Genomic DNA, 17,586 nt, shown 5'->3' with positions numbered 1-17,586 from the left:
TCCCTCTCCCTCTGCCCCTCATCTCTCTCACTCTCTCTCAAAATAAATAAATAAAATCTTTAAAAAATAATAAAATAGGGGCGCCTGGGTGGCTCAGTTGGTTGGGCGACTGCCTTCGGCTCAGGTCATGATCCTGGAGTCCCGGGATCGAGTCCCGCATCGGGCTCCCTGCTCGGCGGGGAGTCTGCTTCTCCCTCTCCCGCTCTCCCCTCTTGTGCTCTTTCTCTCTCTCACTCTCTCTCTCAAATAGGTAAATAAAATCTTTAAAAAAAAAAAAAAAGTACCCCTGTTCCTTATGAGGTCAAGCCCCCCATTGGGCTGCGCGCTCATCGGGGAAACGGAGTCTGCTTGAGAGTCTCTCTCCCTCTCCCTCTGCCCCTCATCTCTCTCACTCTCTCTCAAAATAAATAAATAAAATCTTTAAAAAATAATAAAATAGGGGCGCCTGGGTGGCTCAGTTGGTTAAGCGGCTGCCTTCGGCTCAGGTCATGATCCCAGGGTCCTGGGATCGAGCCCCACGTCGGGCTTCCTGCTCAGCGGAGAGCCTGCTTCTCCCTCTCCCTCTGCCTGCCTCTCTGCCTACTTGTGCTCTCTATCTCTCTGTCAAATAAATAAATAAAATCTTAAAAAAATAAAAATAAAATAAAAATATAAAAATAATAATAATAATAAAATAAAATAAAAATTAAAAAATAAAAGGTACCCCTAGTCCTAATCCTAAAATTGCTACCAGCAATTTTCCACCATCTCAGGAAATCACATACATTGTTAAGTTTTTAAAAAAAAAATTCGGAAGATGCTAATAAATAGTTTATAAATGGTCTTTGAAATTACTTTTTTCTAGCATCCCCAAATTCAAAAGGAGTCCCAGTATATCAAATATCTCTGCTGTGACGACGCGAGAACCCTAAACCAGTGGGTCATGGGAATAAGGATTGCCAAGGTGAGAGAGCATGTGGACTCACCCTGTCTTGAGTTGTATACCAGCATCCTGACCTGGGTGCAGTCTCTGTGCTACTTGGAAATGGCTGACCCATCCTTAGTGGGTCAGCGCTATGATACCATCTTAACTTTCTTGCCCACGGGGTTTTTTTAATAGGTGAGAGTGATGGAAACACAGACCTCTCCAACGACCTGAGAATCAAGGGTTTACTCTCCCACGAGGCTTCTCAGATCTTTATTTACTTGTGGAGAGCTTGAGTTGAGAAACACAACACATAACCTGTGGTAGATTTACATGAAGACCTACGGTGATCAGAAGTGGGTGGCGAAAGCCCTCCTCTAACATCTGGGTAAAAGTATTAACTGACTGTGCTAATCTGGAAAATCACTTAACACACGAAAATAATCTATGGATTTTTTTTATTGAAATACACTAAGAAAACTCAGGAAAGAAGTAAAAAGTAGCTATAAAGTACTTTTTTCCTTCAATATATATATATATTGCAATTGGGTGCAGGATTTGGGATAAATGGATTTCTTTCTTGCTTCTTTTGTGTTCTCTCCCCAGTATGGAAAGACTCTCTACGATAACTATCAGCGGGCTATGGCGAGGGCCGGGCTCGCCTCCCGGTGGACAAACCTGGGCACTGTGAGCGCAGGACCACCAGCTCCGCCGGCCCCACCTGCTACAGGTACCGTGCAAAGAAGAAATCCTGACACTTGCTCAAAGCTTAGAGCTCATGTTCAAACATAGCCAACACATTTTATAAATGTTGGCTCAAGATCTCTACACCCACCTGTATCTATTTCTTTGTAAGTGATTCTTAGCAAAGCTTCAACCACTTTTCTCATGATATGCTTGTGGATGAGATGGGGACCACCAGTGTAGGGTGAACTAGAAGAATACTGTGTCTCATCAGAATAGAAAGGTGATATTTGTCCAAAGCTTCGTTAGCACCCAGCAGACAGCCCACGAAAAGGACGAGATCAATCCCCAGTGTTTTGCCTCATGGTATCATGGCCAGAGCCTTGTACCCAATCCTGGACATCACATTCTATGGTAACATAACAGCTTCTTGTTTGTATTTTGAGGAGGACAGAATTTTGAGAGATGAAGTGTGTGCAAGGCATCATTTTACATAGACTATTTCTGGTTCTTACACCAACCCTGCAAAGTATAGATCATTACCCGCACTCCACAGTTGAAGATATTCTGAAGCTGGTATAAGTGTCTAGTGTCTTCTCCGTGGCTGCGCTGTAATTCAAACACCTTGTCTTTATGATAAATAATGGTTGAAAGAACTGGAACCATTTACAGCAGGAAAGTTCTGGTCATTGTCCTTCAGTGCTAGAGAATGGTCATATCAAAGCCAATATATGTATTCTTTGCTGCTCAAAGGGTAAAAGCAGCTTGAAAGTGTAGAAGGTGCAGTACGGCAGATTTGACCCAACACCTAAAGATATTTTCACTGGATGTGTCCAGATTGGCTGCTCTGTGTAGAGTGAGTTTCTGGAAGTGTTTATGCTGAATAAAACTGTTTTCTGCAGAGCACTTACCATGATTTGTAATTATTTTATGTATCCATGAACGTGTCTGGTGCCTGTTTTCTCCACTGGACTCTAAGTCTCCAAAGGACAAAAGACCATTTCACCAGGTTGCACATTATGTTCCCAGAGTTTACAAGCCTGGCATATAGTAAATATTTATTGAGTTACTAAATAAAGGGTTGCTGGGGTTGGTTGGGAGTTGGGTTTCCTAATTCTATCATTCTTCATCTTGGGAGTGAAACACCACTTGTAGTTCTTGGCTGTCAAGTTTCCCCTTCCCAAGATGGGGTCACTCTTTGGGATGAGGCACCCTGAGACCATTTGGGGCATCTCTCCCAGGAGCACCAGCCTCTATTCCAGTAAAGGCTCCTGGGCTATTTCTGAGGCAGATCCTGTGGCCTTAGGTCTTACTCACTGAGGGTGAGCCCATAAGGCTGTAAGTCCTTTGATTCGAGGGAACGCTAAGATGCCTTTGCTTTCCAGACAGCCAAAGAATTTTTTCTTCCGAACATTTTTCTCTGAAATTGGGATCACTGACTTTAGCAAATAGCTCTGTCTCTTACCAACTAATTGTTCTAGTTAATTTTCACAAGCATTGGCATATCAGCCATTTCCCAGAATGAAGCAGCTAGTGTACTGTATATCATCCTGTCACCCAGACAGGTTTCTTAGCCTGGTTCTGGCTGAGTGAGGTATCCGTCAGCAAGTTGGGTTTTGTGGTCAGCAACCAGGAAGAGCCATATCCAATCAGGTGCTCAGGGGATCATCTTGGGCATCAGCTGTATTTATTCAGATCATTCAGATCACAGACTATCTCTGTGGTTCAGTAAGAAATATATCTGAAACACTACATCAAAAACTAATGATGTAATGTATGGTGATTAACATAACATAATAAAATTAAATTTAAAAAAATTTTTTAAAAAAGAAATATATCTGGTCTTTGGCCTCAATTCCTGACAAAGCTTCAAGAGCCCAAGGAATTTCCTGAGCCATCGTGTCTTTCTTAGGCTAATGAGATGACTCATGGTGGACCCCCTGGTAGCTTTAGGATGGGGGCTGCTCACCAAAAAGACCAAGCAAGTGATTCCACCACAGAGCTCTGGACATCACCCACAACTGGGCCCTTAATACTGCCTATTGATCTTACTACAGTTCTCTAGACTAGCAGTTCTCAGCTGAGGGTGACCTTGCCCCCTAGGGAAGATTTGGCAATGTTTAGAAACAATTTTGGTTATCACACCTTGGGGGAAATGCTTATGATATCTAATGGGTAGAGGCTAAGGATGCTGCCTGTCCTAAAATGCATAGGACAGCCCCCCACACAACAAAAAATTTTCTAGTCCCAGATGCCAGTAATGTTGAGAAAACCTGTTCCTGTCAATGTAATTCCTAGTTTCTCTCATTGTCTCAAATGTTCTTCACTCTCCTCAGACTTCCAACCCCCAAATCCTTCACTCTCAGCAGAGAAAATGGAACCATCAAATGGGAACTCCTTTGACTTCCCACCACAAAACCCAACAACTTCCCTGCATCTGTACCCGTCCTAGCCTGCGTCCATTATGTTACTTCCTAACAAGAGCCAGTCCTTCCATGCATGCTCTGGTCCCCTATTCCAACACCGGCTGATCTTCTGCAGTATCACTCTGATGCCCACCACTGGAATTAGCTCAGACCCCACAGGCCAAGGGCAACATCCTCAACAAGGCTGCCTTTCTTCCAATGCCAGCCGCACTTCTGACCTACTGGTTACAATTTTAGGGGTTCCCACTACCCCTTCAGCTTCAACAGTTCACTAGAATGACACAGAACTCAGGAAAGTGCTATCCTTATTATTATAATGTTATTATAAAGGATACATATCAGGACCAGCCAAATAAAGAGACACACACAGGGCAAGGTCTCGGAGGGTCCTGGCTGCAGAGCTTCTTTGTCCTCTCATGAACCACATGATTGATTTCAGTGCCCTCCCCAGAAGTTGGGTTAGCTCAAAGCCCCCAACCCTCCAATCACCTGTTAGTGTTTCTGATAGCCAACCCGCATCCCAAGCCATCTTGTTGGCATAAACTCAGATGTGATCCTAGGGGTTCGTTGAATAGCAAAGACATTCCAGTCACTTTGGAAATACCCAGGTTTTAGAAGTTCTGTGCCAGGAACTCAGGACAAAGATTAGACAGATTATACCATCCTCTTCTACTTTCTCTTCTGCTCTACTGGGTCCTCCTCATCGACACTGCTCCCTTCTTCAAGCAAGTGAGTTTTAGAACCCTCCTATGACTCCACATCTCCCTCCAGCTACTGCCCCCACCCCCGCCACCACCAAACTATTCTAAAGGGTGGACCACATATGCTGCCTCCACTTTTCTACCCTCACTCACTCTTCGACCCATTTCAGGCAAGCTTCTGCTTCTAATACCCCATGGAGAGGGCTCTTGCTAATCCCACCAGTGGCCTCTATGCTGCTAAATGCAAGTATTATAAACTTATCTTCTTATCTGACCTTTCAGCAGCATCAACAGGATTGACCTTTCCTCCCTGAAACAGTCTCCTCTATTGGCTTTCCAGATAGCACACACTCCAGATCTTCCATCTCACCCCCAACTTCCCCCGCCACTCTTTTCTAACCTCCTCTACTAACTCTTCTTCTACCTTAAATTATCCACAACTCAGTCCATCCTAACCCTGTTCTCTTGTTACACTGTCTCTCTAAGTGGTCTAAATCCACTCCTGGCACCATCTTTGTGCTGACCACCCACAAATATATAAATCCAACCCAGACTTCTCTGTTGACCTCCAAAACCACGTATCCAACTGTCTGCTCAATGGCTCCACTTGGATACATCAGACTCAACATCTGTAAAACTGACTCATCATATTACCCTCCAGACCTGCTCTTCCATTGTTGTTCTCGAGTTTCTGTAAATAATAATCATCTGCCCGGTTGCTTATGCAGGACACATGCAAGAAAAGCTCACTCATGCCCAAATCCAGTCACCCCCAAATCCTGTTGATTTTACCTTCTAAATATCGGTCAAATCTGTCCAGGTCTGTTCATCTCCATCCCCATCAAACCTAAGCTGCCGTGATCTTTCACTTGGCCTCCCGTGGTAGTGGTGTACCAGCTCAACTCCCTACATTTGCAGACTTCTCTCCCGCCCTGAGTCACCTTTCTAAACGTAAATGTGATTTCTCCCCTGCCGGTAGCGTTTCAGAAGCTTCCCACTGCCCTTTATCTAGATAAGTGCCAAATCCTTAGCAAGGCCAACCAAGCCTGCATATCAAGAGCCTCGCCCAGCTGTGCTGCCTCTTTCCACCCCTGTGTTTTCCTGTTCCTGGCTCATGGGCCACTTGTTTTTCCTAGTTCTTCAAAGCCCCAGACACCATCGTTTCTTAGGGACTTCGGATGCTGTTCCCTCTGTGATATTTTTTCTTTCATGTGGCTAATTCCTTCCTATCCTCAGGTCTACAGTGAATTATCCTTTACTAGCCAGGCATAATTAATAATCTGTTTGATTAGTTTAGAACTGTTTTCTCCTCTAGACACTGAAGGAAATCATGAGGTGTTTCTGCTATGATTTCCCAACTGAAAAAAAACATGGAGAGCCATTGTTCTGTATCCAAAGTGCTTAACAAGTGATTTATTCTTGATAAATGACAGCTTTTTTCTTTTTCATATTAGAGAACAGCCATAGAGGGTTTCTTTTTTTTTTTTTTAGCACTTATTAAATCACTTCGACTTTAGCAACTGTTTTTAGTCAGGACTCTTCACATGGTAATTGACAAATCCAACTCAGTCTGGTTTAAGCAACAAAGAATGAGGGGGAGAGATTTATTAATGCACCAAAATAGGAGGTCCAGGGGTATGCTGCTTTCAGGCACAGCAGGATCCAGGAGTGTAAGTGATGTCATCAAGATACGGTTTCTTTCTTAGGCACTGTCTCCATAAGGTGGCAAGGACTGCCAGTGATTCTCTGGGCTTACATTGTTCACACAGCTATAAATATTAGTATAAATAGAACGCCCCATCTCTGAAAAACAGAACCCCATCTCTGGGAGGGCTGTTTCGTGCCCATTCCTATCGATCTCACTGTGCCCATGAGGTTGCTGCCCTCTGACATGCCAGGTCAAGTGGGAGGATTGGCCTTTCACAAACCACGTGAGTTAAGAATGAGGGACATGGCATTTGGTCCAATTTTCAGAATGCACTTGAGTCCTGTAAAGCATTTGGGGCTCGTATTTGTTTAATCAACTTCCAACCCCTAATTCCTCTAAGAACTCCTAAAGAGGCAGTGGGAAAGACTATATTGCTACTTGACGGCAAGGACTGTTAATACAGTGAACCCAGACAACCTAGATCCCAAGTCAGTGACACCTACAGAATATATGGGTTATGTGGGTACCCATGGGTTGTCCCAGGATGGGGCAGAGAGCCCATAGAAAAGATTGGATTTCCTGGTACATGGGAAGACAGCAGCTTAGAGCATTTGGGATATTATTATTATTCGTTTGTTCTCACAGACAGATTAAAGACCAGGACATCCTAGTTAACATAAAAACACACAATGTGTTGGTGAGAAATCAGCCCGTGTATGTGTTTGGGCAAAAGAAGCAAAAAGAAAATACATTAGTGCCCTTTAAAGGAATTTCCCCCAATGCTCTTCAGGATTCAGCTTCAGTTTCTATTCACTTTGTACAAAGGTGTTTAAATATAAAGAAAGGATTTGAATATGTATAAGAAAGTCTTAAGTATAAACATCCTAAGGCTTTAGGATGTTTAGACAGATTGCTTCCTGACCTCCAGAACAAAGCTTTGGCTAATTAGAGAAGTTTAATGAGCCTAGAGCTAGAGAAATGCACATTTACGGGGCACGTCATGTGCGTGCGGACAACACTGCTTGGGCACGCTGAGGAGGGCAAGCGAAGGTCTGCTCAGAACAACGAGGTGGCTGTCCTTGCTGAATAGGAACATGGATTTTATAACGAAAAACTGGTAGTAGAGAACGTGGTTCTAGCCTGTTCTAATATTTCAACTGCATAAATGGACACAAATATCTTTTTTTATTCTGAAGTCCTTTCAGACACGCAGAAAAGTTGCAGGAATAGTACAAAGAACCCGTTCCCCAGATCACCAATATTGAGTATTTGTCTTATTTTGAGATATTTGAAAATTTGAGATATTTGCCTTATCATTTCTGTCTCCCAACTCCCGCTTCTCCATATGTTATCCACAGACATGTTTTTTCCAAACCACTTGAGAGTAGACGGACTACCTCATACCCCTTTCCCCTCCAGTCTTCCCTTTGTGGTTCCTAAAATCAAGGCTATTCTCTTACTAACCGTAGTACAATTATCAGATCTAGGGAATTTCATATTAATATTATCTAAGCCACAGCCTATGTTCAGGTATTGTCAGCCGTCTCGGCAGGGCCTTCGATAGCAGCGTGTTTTCCTGGCTCAGACTCCACCCAGGCTCGTGTGTGGCATTTACTTACCATGTCTCCTTAGCTCCCCTTCATCTGGAACATTCCCCCAGCCTTTCTCTGTCAGGACATTAACAGCTTTTTAAGAATAAGGGCCATTTATTTTATAGAACACCCCTCAATTTGGATGTGTCTGATGTTTCCTTACGATTCATTTCAGATAGTGCATTTCAGGCGGGAATCCTGCGTGAGGGCTACATGTCCTTCTCAGGGTATCACGATTGGAGGCATACGATGTCTGTTTGCCCCTCATCGGAAACGTGCCTTTTGATCACTTGGCTAATGTGTTGCCCGATTTCTCTCCTGTACAGATTTTTCATCTGGTATTTCATAATTTGTAGAGAGACACTTTGAGGCCCTGTTAACATCCCATTCCATCAAACACTCGCTTCTTCCCAATCTCAAGTTCTTAACAGCCTTCTTTGAGTTGTTATGTAGATGAATGGGTTTCTCAAACTACTGGAAAAATATTTGAAGAAGCAAGCAAACGGTAATTTCACAAGCATTTGACAGAATAGCTGGCACTGAGCGTAGCTAAAGCAATCTCTGAGTTCACTCACTGAGAAGACCTCTTGTCAGCATTGGCTGGGGGCATTGGAGAAATGGCCCAATTGGAGAGATGGCCAGCGTTTCCAGGATGTTCTCTAAGGACCTGGAGAGATCCACGGACATCTGAAGAAATCTGTCAGATTCCCTCAAAACTGTGAAACCTCAGTTAGTCTCACTTTCGTGACAAAGGGTAAATTAAAAGGCAGGAAAATAAAATAAGGGCTTATCAGAACTTTCTGGAAGCAAATCCATTCCAGGTTATCTCAGGAGTCTGCACATTTTGCTCAGTCCCCTCTGTCTACTATTTTTGTGCCCATAGTACATTTTGTTGAGAATAATGCTCAAAAGTTGTTCCTGTACACGGCATAGTATGAAACTAGAAACATACATTTCAGAAAAATCTTCAACAACAGCAATTTTTTAAACAGTTTTTCAAAGTTTATTCTCCAGTTATCAAAAGGCTTTTGAGGGGCACCTGGCTGGCTCAGTCAGGTAAGTGTCAGACTTTCGATTTTGGCTCAGGTCATGATCTCAGGGTTGTTGAGATCCAGCCCCGTGTAGGGCTCCATGCTGGGTGTGAAGCCTGCTTAAGATTCTCTCTCTGCCCCCACTCTCCCTCTCTAAAAATAAATAAATAATTTTTTTTCTTTAAAGGCTTTTGAAAACAGAACATGCTATTCTCTAGGCCCCTAGTTAATTCAGATGTTGTAGCCTATATAAAGCATTCACTTTCCTGAACCTTTGCTGAATCTCATGAAATATTGCCATAGAACCTTAGATTTTCTGTTAAGGCCTGTGTACCTATGACTCCTTGTCTTTTGCTTTGGAAATATATAAACTACTTTATGTTTTTAGATGAACTTGCAAGAATGTTGAATATGCCTTACCCACTCTTCTTGTCTTTCTTCCCCGTTCTCAGGACTTAAAATAGGAACCACCCAGGCCAATGGTCAGATTCCCCAGGCTGCACATTCTGTTAGCGCTGTTCTCGAAGAAGCCCAGAGGCATGCAGAAACAACTAAGGTAAGGCCAGAGAGTAAGTAACTGACATTCTCAGCCTGTCTCCAGTAAGCCCATATTCTAAACCATTAGCAGTGTCCAATAACTGCTCTCCTAAAAAGAGAAAATCTAGTTCCAACAACTAAGAAGTCACTATAATTTTATTTAGATAGTTGCCTTTTTGTTAATCTTAAAGTTATACAGGCTAGAATGGAAAATTAAAGCCAACTGTTATCACATTGCTCCAGGAAAATGGAAGAATTTTTTTTTTAATGCTGATGCTTGGTAAATATTTTTAATTTAGCTACATTGATTTGGGCTGAAGGGATTTTCTTGCTGAAGGGCAAGTGGTTTTAGCACTCTGAAAGTGGACCCTGAGTTTTAAGCCCTTGGGATTTTTACTTTTTTTGAATAAATTAGAACAGTTAGTCAGAAGCCCTATATTAAGTGCTAACTAAGCCCCAAAACTAGATTAGAAGACTACTAAAAGGGTTCTATTAGAAAATGTGCATTTTATATTTTTCTGTTAATGTTCAACATACATCCTCAGGGTGATGGAAAAGAAAACACATTTTAAAATAATAGCCAAATTGATATAACATTCTCTATAACTTTTTTTTCAGTAGAGATTAGTGAAGATTTATTTAATCTGAAAATTGTAGCTGAAAGTTGTAATCTATATACTAGTCTAACTGGTAACATTTCAACTGACTATTCTGTTGAATATTTTCCACGTGTGATTCAAACAGCCTTGAATAATTGTACCTTCCATTATTTTTCACTTCATTCTCCCCCTCTCATTTTGTCCATCAGCCAGTGGTGGGAGCAATTAAATCTTGTATTTTTTGAAATTGTTATAATTTCTGAAAACCATTGTAGACCATTAAAAGTTGTGTTTCTCTAATATTCTTATGAGCTTCTCAAGTCCGACATCAGGCACCTCACCTTTAGCTCTTATTATTTCTATGGTTCCTGTAAAGCCAACTGAAGAGAAACACTTGAAAATGCTGAAAGCAACAAAAGGATCCCAGAATAGAAACCACTTTGCTTTGTGTGAACATCAGTTCCCAAACTGCCTGTTCAGAATTGTTTTTAAGTGTACATCACTAGTCAACTAGGTTATCATGCCAAGCAAATAAACCAAATAAAATAGAAACTCAATCATAAGGCACTTTGTAGAAAAAAAAAAAAAAACTACATAACTTCCAAATTTAATCGTCAGTGGTAAGAGGTGGTTAAGCCAAAGAAAAAAAATGAAAGCCTGATAATTATCAAGAAAACAGAGGGATTCAGCTAAGCTGCCTGAAATTCCTGGGGAAGTTGCATTATATAAATGTTAAGTTACTATTATCATCTATTCCACTGTTGGCAGAAGGGGAACTGTGCCTCTTTAGCCTTTGGCCAAGTCTGATGTTCTGGTTTCCTCCAGGAGTAGCATAGGCAGCATGATTTTACTGCACAGAACCGAGCCACACATTTAGCTCACTTGGTATCATCATAACCTTGAGGCCTAGATAATAACAAAGCCTATGATGCTCATTTTATCCCTGATTGGCCAGCCGACTTTCACACAGTTAAGAAAAGGTAAATCTAAGACTGTGGACCAGGTGTGTGGATTCTCAGTCCACCCACCGCCTCCCTTGAAGTTGTCATGCCAGAGGGAGAAAAGCCTGTAATTGGCTTCTCCCTGGTAGCCCACAGTCCTGGGGAAAGGCATCTTTGTTCTTGGCATGCCAGCAATCACTGATGCAAGAGAAGGCAGAACAGTTCTTTGCTAGGAGAGTTATTTTTTGTGCCCAGATCTGTACAAAGCTTACCGGTAGCCTAGAGAGAACTCTCTGTTTTATTTTTCCCTTCCATCTTCCTTCTACTAATCAAAGGAGGCCATCTAAGCCAGGAGTTTTGGGGAAGGTTTGGGGAAGCTTCTTAATCACCTTTCGGCCACTGGAGGTATGATACAGAAGCAAAATAATTTTATAGACACCTGCTCCTGACAACTGAGCTTCACAACCAGCTCAACTCAGACCAAGAAAAATGTTATGGCTGCATATGCTGAGGACCCCCCGGGCGGGGGCGGGGAGAGGGGGGTTGTCTTGGGAACCAAGGCTTGAGTGGGAATTCCAGGAGAGCCATTTTGCTTCCATTTTGAGTTTACTTAGGCTGAGCTTAGGGTAGGTAAAGACTGAAGTAACCCCATAACTAGCTTAGCTCTGTATCACTAAAGCTCTTTCGATGATGTGGTGGTTGGGAAGAGATACATCTATAATCTAAACATAATAAACACCTCGTGTTCCATTTACTGAAGAAGACATGGTAGATAAGCGTTAAATAATGTTATCATCGGTAAGACTGTTAAGGGCCATTTGGAGTCATTCTCCTAACGCAAAGAGGAGCTAGCTCGTGAACCACCTGTAGTCTCAGGGCCTGAGGAATGGAGGCTCCCCCGACCCCCGGGAGGCAGACCTCACCGTCCAATGGAAATGTCACGCTGTGCTTGCTCTGTTGAAGGACAAGAAGCCAGCCCTTGGTAACCACGAGCCAGGAGCGCCGAGGGCGCACCAGCTTCCCAAGTCCAGCCTGCCACCGCCCCCTCCCTTGCGGCGGTCTTCAGACTTCTGCAGCAGCCCGAAGCCATCCCCCAGGGCCAAGGGCCCGGGCGGCGGCTTCCCGGCCCCGCCCGACGACTCTCTGCCGCCCCCCCCGCCACCGCCGCCCCTGGAGGACGACCAGCTCCCTCCGCCGCCCCCCGATTTCAACGACGCGCCCCCGGACTTCGTGCCTTCCCCACCGCCGTCGTTCGCAGGGGATGCGGGCTCTCCGTTGCCGCCCCCTCCCCCGCCCCCACCTGCACCTGCCCCCGAAGCCGCGAAGCCGCCCGCCCTTGGCGTCAAAAGACCTCCAGTCCCCCCGAAGAGGAAAGAGAACCCAGCACCGCCCGGCGGGGGAGGCAGCGGAGAGCAAGATTTCATGTCCGATCTAATGAAAGCTTTGCAAAAGAAAAGAGGCAACATATCCTAAGGGAAACGGATCAGTATCTTCTTGTGATGGGCATAATCACTTCTCACCTCAAGTGCATTTTTACTACTTTATTTCCGTGACATCTTGTTCATTTTAGATAAAATATTGACCCATTCAGACGAGAAATGATGTAAAATGTCTCACTGTAGCTCAAATACATTCATAACCATTAACCTAACACAGGAGTTAGAGTCTCTGCTAAATGTATGTATCTTAACTGTTTCCACTTCTGTGAATGCATCTTCCCTTCCAAGTTAACTAAAATGTTTTTTATGTTCCTTTATTTTACCATGTTCAGAAGCATCAAATTAATAAAAGTTAAATTTTTTTTTCTTGGAGATGATACTTCTAAAAATATCAGTGTATATGAATCTATTGTGATATCGACGCCATGTTACAGTATACTTGACCTTTTAAAATAGCTTTCAAAAGTCGTGGGCCTTCTAAAGTATTGTTGATCTTGGAGATATTTTCCATCTCCACCCCCATGACCTTCAGAATTTTCTGATAAATCGAAAGAGAAAAAAGGAAAAAACAGGAGAGGCAAAGTGAATTCAGTTTCTTTGAGACTCATGGCTTGATTGATGGGGGTCCTGGACATATACTGTTTTGGTTTTGGTTTTCCAAAGGTCAAATAACATAGTAATGAAGAAAAGAGATATGTAGAGTTTGGGGATTCTCTGTTATTACACTGCTGTAAGTACACTATAAATTAAAATTTAGAGACCGGAAAAGGCAGTCATTTATCTCTCAGATAAATTTGATGCTCAATTTTAATAGCCAATTTATCTTGAGTTCCTGTTACCCTATCTCACTTCTCTTTCAAACTAACTTCTGGGAATCCTTTTAGATTTTCTGAGCTTTATTTCCATGGTTCTGTTTTTTCTTTTTAATTGTGAAACACTTCAAAATCTTTTTTTTTTTTTGAAGTATAATTAACACACAATGTTACATTAGTTTCAGGGGTACAACATCGTGGTTCGAGAACTCTGTATGTTACAGCTGTGCTTACCACAAGGTATTACAATATCATTGACTATATTCCTTATGTTGCGCCTTTTATTCCTGTGACTTATTCATTCCATAGCCGGAAGCCCGTGTCTCCCCCTCCCCTTCACCCATTGTGCCCATTCCCCCACCACACCCCCTCTCCTCTGGCAACCATCAGTTTGTTCTCTGTATTTAAGGGTCTGTCTCTGCTTTTTTTTGCTTATTGATTTTTTTTTAGATTTCACGTATGAGTGAAATCTTACGGGATTTATCTTTCTCTGACTTATTTCACTTGGCATAATATCTTCTAGGTCTATTCATGTTGCTGCAAATGGCAAGATTTTATTCTTTTTTATGGCTAATACTCCTTTGTGTATATATAGCACCTCTTCTTTATCCATTCATCTGTCTGTGGCCACTTACTTTGCTTCCATATCTTGGCTATTGTAAATAATGCTGCAATAAACGTAGGGGTGCACCTATCTTTTAGAATTAGTGTCTTCGTTTTCTTTGGACAAATAGTAGAGGTATCACTGCATCATACGGTGTTTCTGTTTTTGTTTGAGGAACCTCCATACTGTCTTCCACAGCGGCTGCACCAGTTTACCTTCCTACCAACAGTGCACAAGGGTTACTTTTTCTCCACATCTCAAAATCTTCTTAAAGCAGGTAGAAAATAAATAATAACTCATATGTTACTTTCTACTTAAGGAAGATGATTAATCTTTTTTTTCAAATTAAACAGGTTTATTGGAAATATGCATTATAATCTTCAGAGGAAATTACATGCAGCATTTTACAAATGTATTTGACAGCGAAGCTTTCTGCAAATAAACACATTACACCATCTAAGTGAAGATGATTAATCTTATGTTTTAATATTGGGGGGGAAGTAAGCTCTAAATTGACATTACAAAAAAGCAAATTCAGATCTTAAAGCCAAAATATTTAGTAATTAAAATTAATGAGGTGCTCTACACTTTTCCTAAGCATGTTCCTAAAATAGGATAGAAGATAAATGCTTTACATTAAATATCTCCTCATGCACAGTAACCCTTTCCGGTTTGTTTTTGTTTTATGATGATCTTTGACGCCAGATGCATTAAAAACACAACTTTTCTGAGACCTGGGGAAAGCCTGATCATTATGCAGATCTCTAGGACAATACAAGAAAGGTGTTAATGGCAGAATTTTCTTAGAAACTGATTTGGAGATGGAGAGCTCACAGAGGAAATGTAGAACAGAATGTCTGTGGCCACACAGAATTGTCCAGGTTGCTTCAACCTGACATAGGTTAATGAACCAAGCCTGTGAGGTTCAGGACAAAAAGTTGTTCGTTAGAATTACCTGGATCTTACTTGCTTTGTTCAAAATGACCACCTAGTTTGCAGATGAGGAAATGCATTAGTACTTGAGAAGAGTAATTTAGAATTCAGTACCTCTGCCATCAAAAAAATAATAACCCTTTGCCGACTGGATTTCAGAGTATAAAAACCTTGACGGCACTTCCCAGCCATGTCTAGAGCAGGAAGCAAACACATTCTCCATCACACAGCCACAGAATCGCCAAGATGAAGGGACCCTGGAAACGACCCACTACATTAATTAGGATCATGACTTTACATGACAAAGACCCTGGAGCAATCTTAAGCAAAGAGTAGGACTTAATTACACAATTCCGAGGAGCAGAATGCCAGTACCCAAGGCTACATGTGCCCCTAGACTATTGCACAGGACCTAGAACTGGTGCCTGGAAATTCATAGTTTTCCCCTCTCATCTCTGCTCCTGTCCATACACTTGCCTCCTTGTCCCTCTCTTTGCAAACATTGTTATTCTCTTTGTGTTGGCACTCCACCTTTCGGTTCCTATGGTGGAAGACAGTCTCACTTTCCAACTGCTGAATTTCTCTTTGCATCTGTCTAGAGGCCAGGATGGACTGGCAGTCTACCTTTTAGCCCCAACTGGGAAAATTCGCTAAAAGAGAACCTCATTGGCCTGAGTGAATAAAGGGTCATTGCTCAGCCAAATCATTAGTAGCCAGAACATAACACCGGAGGTACTGGGACCCATCACTGTGGATCAAGAAGGCTGAGAGAGGAGGATGAAGGCACTGAAGAGGGCAGAGGGAGAGCTGTGGTTGTTATGGGCTTCACAGAAGACCCAAAAAATGTCACTTCAAACATATTCCTAACTCAACAGAGAAATCGGGCCTGACAATGTGCTTAACCTAGATCCCACCGAGCTGGGTTACAGCCCCAGTTTTGTAACTCCCATCCATACCATACCTTTCCTCTACAAGGGAAAAAATATATAAAAATTCAAACATTAAAATGTTTGTTTTAACATTTGATAATATGAATTTTAGGAAAGCTCCCGAAGAGAATTAACTGATTTTGTGGTCAAAGTGTTGATAGTTTTAGTGAACCAAAGGGTTGAATACATTGTGTGTGTCTAGTCTTTGCCTGTGTGGTGGGCCCACTTTGATCTCTGTTATCCAAGAAAGAATCCTTTGTTAAGGTCTTTTCAGTCAGGAATCTTAGAAATTGGGGCTGCTTTTGCCTCATCTTGGGGCAGAAGTTTGCTTTCAATAGGCCCAGGCACCAGATCAGGAGCTCTGTGTGATTTTCACTCAAGTGGAACAGAATCTCTAGTGTCTAGCAGAAAGGTCTTCACAAACACTACTTATACATGAGTCTACTTAGGTCAGCCTTGAAAATGCACCAAAATCTGTTCCCCTTTCATGAAAAGCTTAGCCACAAATTTGGATGTGAGGGAAGTACCATCTTTGGGGTGGAGCCATCGAGGAAGGAACTGTGGGATTAAGACAGTAATCCTGTATCATAATTTATAATAATTACAGAATTTCATGTATAATGTTGCCAACAGGACAAAGACCCAGGTAATAGGATAACTACGAAGCAAAACAAAACACAAGGTTTGATCAAGTTTACAAGAAACAAGATTTAACATGCCAGGAGACAGACTCTCCTGCTTTCAGCGGGTCTCAGAGGGAAATGAACATTTAAGCTTCTACTGTGTGATTTACATATTTTATTTAGTCATAGAAACAATGGCTGGTATGATACTGAAATTATCAAACTCAATGATAACTGAGCCTTTGAAATTTGAGATTTTTTGGCTTGATATATGGTCAGTTTTTATAAATGACCCACATGTGTTTAGGTACAACGTACTGTAAATGTTGCTTAGAATAGCCTTGCTAAGCATGTGGCTCAAGGCTTCCACAGCCTAATATGTAGTCTGCTTGTTCCATCAACTACTTGGAAGAATGTGTTAAAATCCCCTTTGATGAAGGTGGATTTTTCAATAGCTTCTAATTGTTCTGGTAAATTCTGCCTTACATATTCTGACACTTAATATTAAGTATAAACAAAATTTATTTGTATATTTTCCTGGCAAATTGAATGGTAGACCTCTGTATACTGCTCTTTGCTTGGTATATTCATACGGCTGTACCATCTCTTTTTGGTTATTTGCCTGAAAAATCTTTCTATCCATTTATTGTCAAACTTTTTATATCATGATATTTTAGGTTTGCCACTTGTAGATGGCATAGAAGTGGATTTTGTTGTGTTTATATCTAGTCCAGCCACCATTGTCTTTTAACTGGCAAATTTATTTTTTTAACCCTTACTGTGATGATTATATGTATAAGTCTTATTTTGTACTGTTTTTAATATCTTATTTTGTACTTTCTATTATCTGGATTTTTCTGGGGCTTTTGTCTTTCTATCTTCTCATGTAACTAAGGATTTTTTCCCTTACTCCATTTTGAATCTTACTGGAAAGTTATACACTCTGTTTTTATTCTTTTAATGGCTACCTATAAGTGACAACATCATACTTAAGAAGGTCTAAAGTTAGGGCGCCTGGGTGGCTCAGATGGTTGGGCGTCTGCCTTCGGCTCAGGTCATGATCCCGGGGTCCTGGGATCGAGTCCCACATCGGGCTCCCCGCTCCTTGGGAGCCTGTTTCTCCCTCTGCTTCTCTCTCTCTCTCTCTCTCTCTGTCTCTCATGAATAAATAAATAAAATCTTG

General features: G+C 41.9%; 1 protein-coding gene across 2 annotated transcripts in view; it reads left to right on the top strand.

The window, feature by feature from the left end:
* APBB1IP (amyloid beta precursor protein binding family B member 1 interacting protein) overlaps positions 1-17,586 on the top strand; it is a 115,813-nt gene that overhangs the window by 95,510 nt on the left and 2,717 nt on the right. Inside the window, exons 11-14 of one of the 2 annotated variants that reach the window (XM_081820757.1) lie at positions 845-943; positions 1,511-1,634; positions 9,439-9,542; positions 12,027-17,400. In XM_081820757.1, coding sequence (XP_081676883.1) covers positions 845-943; positions 1,511-1,634; positions 9,439-9,542; positions 12,027-12,536 — 837 coding nt within the window. In that variant the 3' untranslated portion in view covers positions 12,537-17,400. The remainder of the gene's footprint in view (positions 1-844; positions 944-1,510; positions 1,635-9,438; positions 9,543-12,026; positions 17,401-17,586) is intronic. The other variant, XM_081820758.1, reaches the window with a different exon arrangement.

Source organism: Leptonychotes weddellii, chromosome 5 (genome assembly GCF_054177405.1).
Source record: "Leptonychotes weddellii isolate Sample4059 chromosome 5, ASM5417740v2, whole genome shotgun sequence".
In the NCBI taxonomy this organism is placed as follows: Eukaryota; Metazoa; Chordata; class Mammalia; order Carnivora; family Phocidae; genus Leptonychotes; species Leptonychotes weddellii.
Note: the sequence above shows the minus strand (reverse complement) of the source record. Positions and strands in the feature narration are given on the sequence as shown.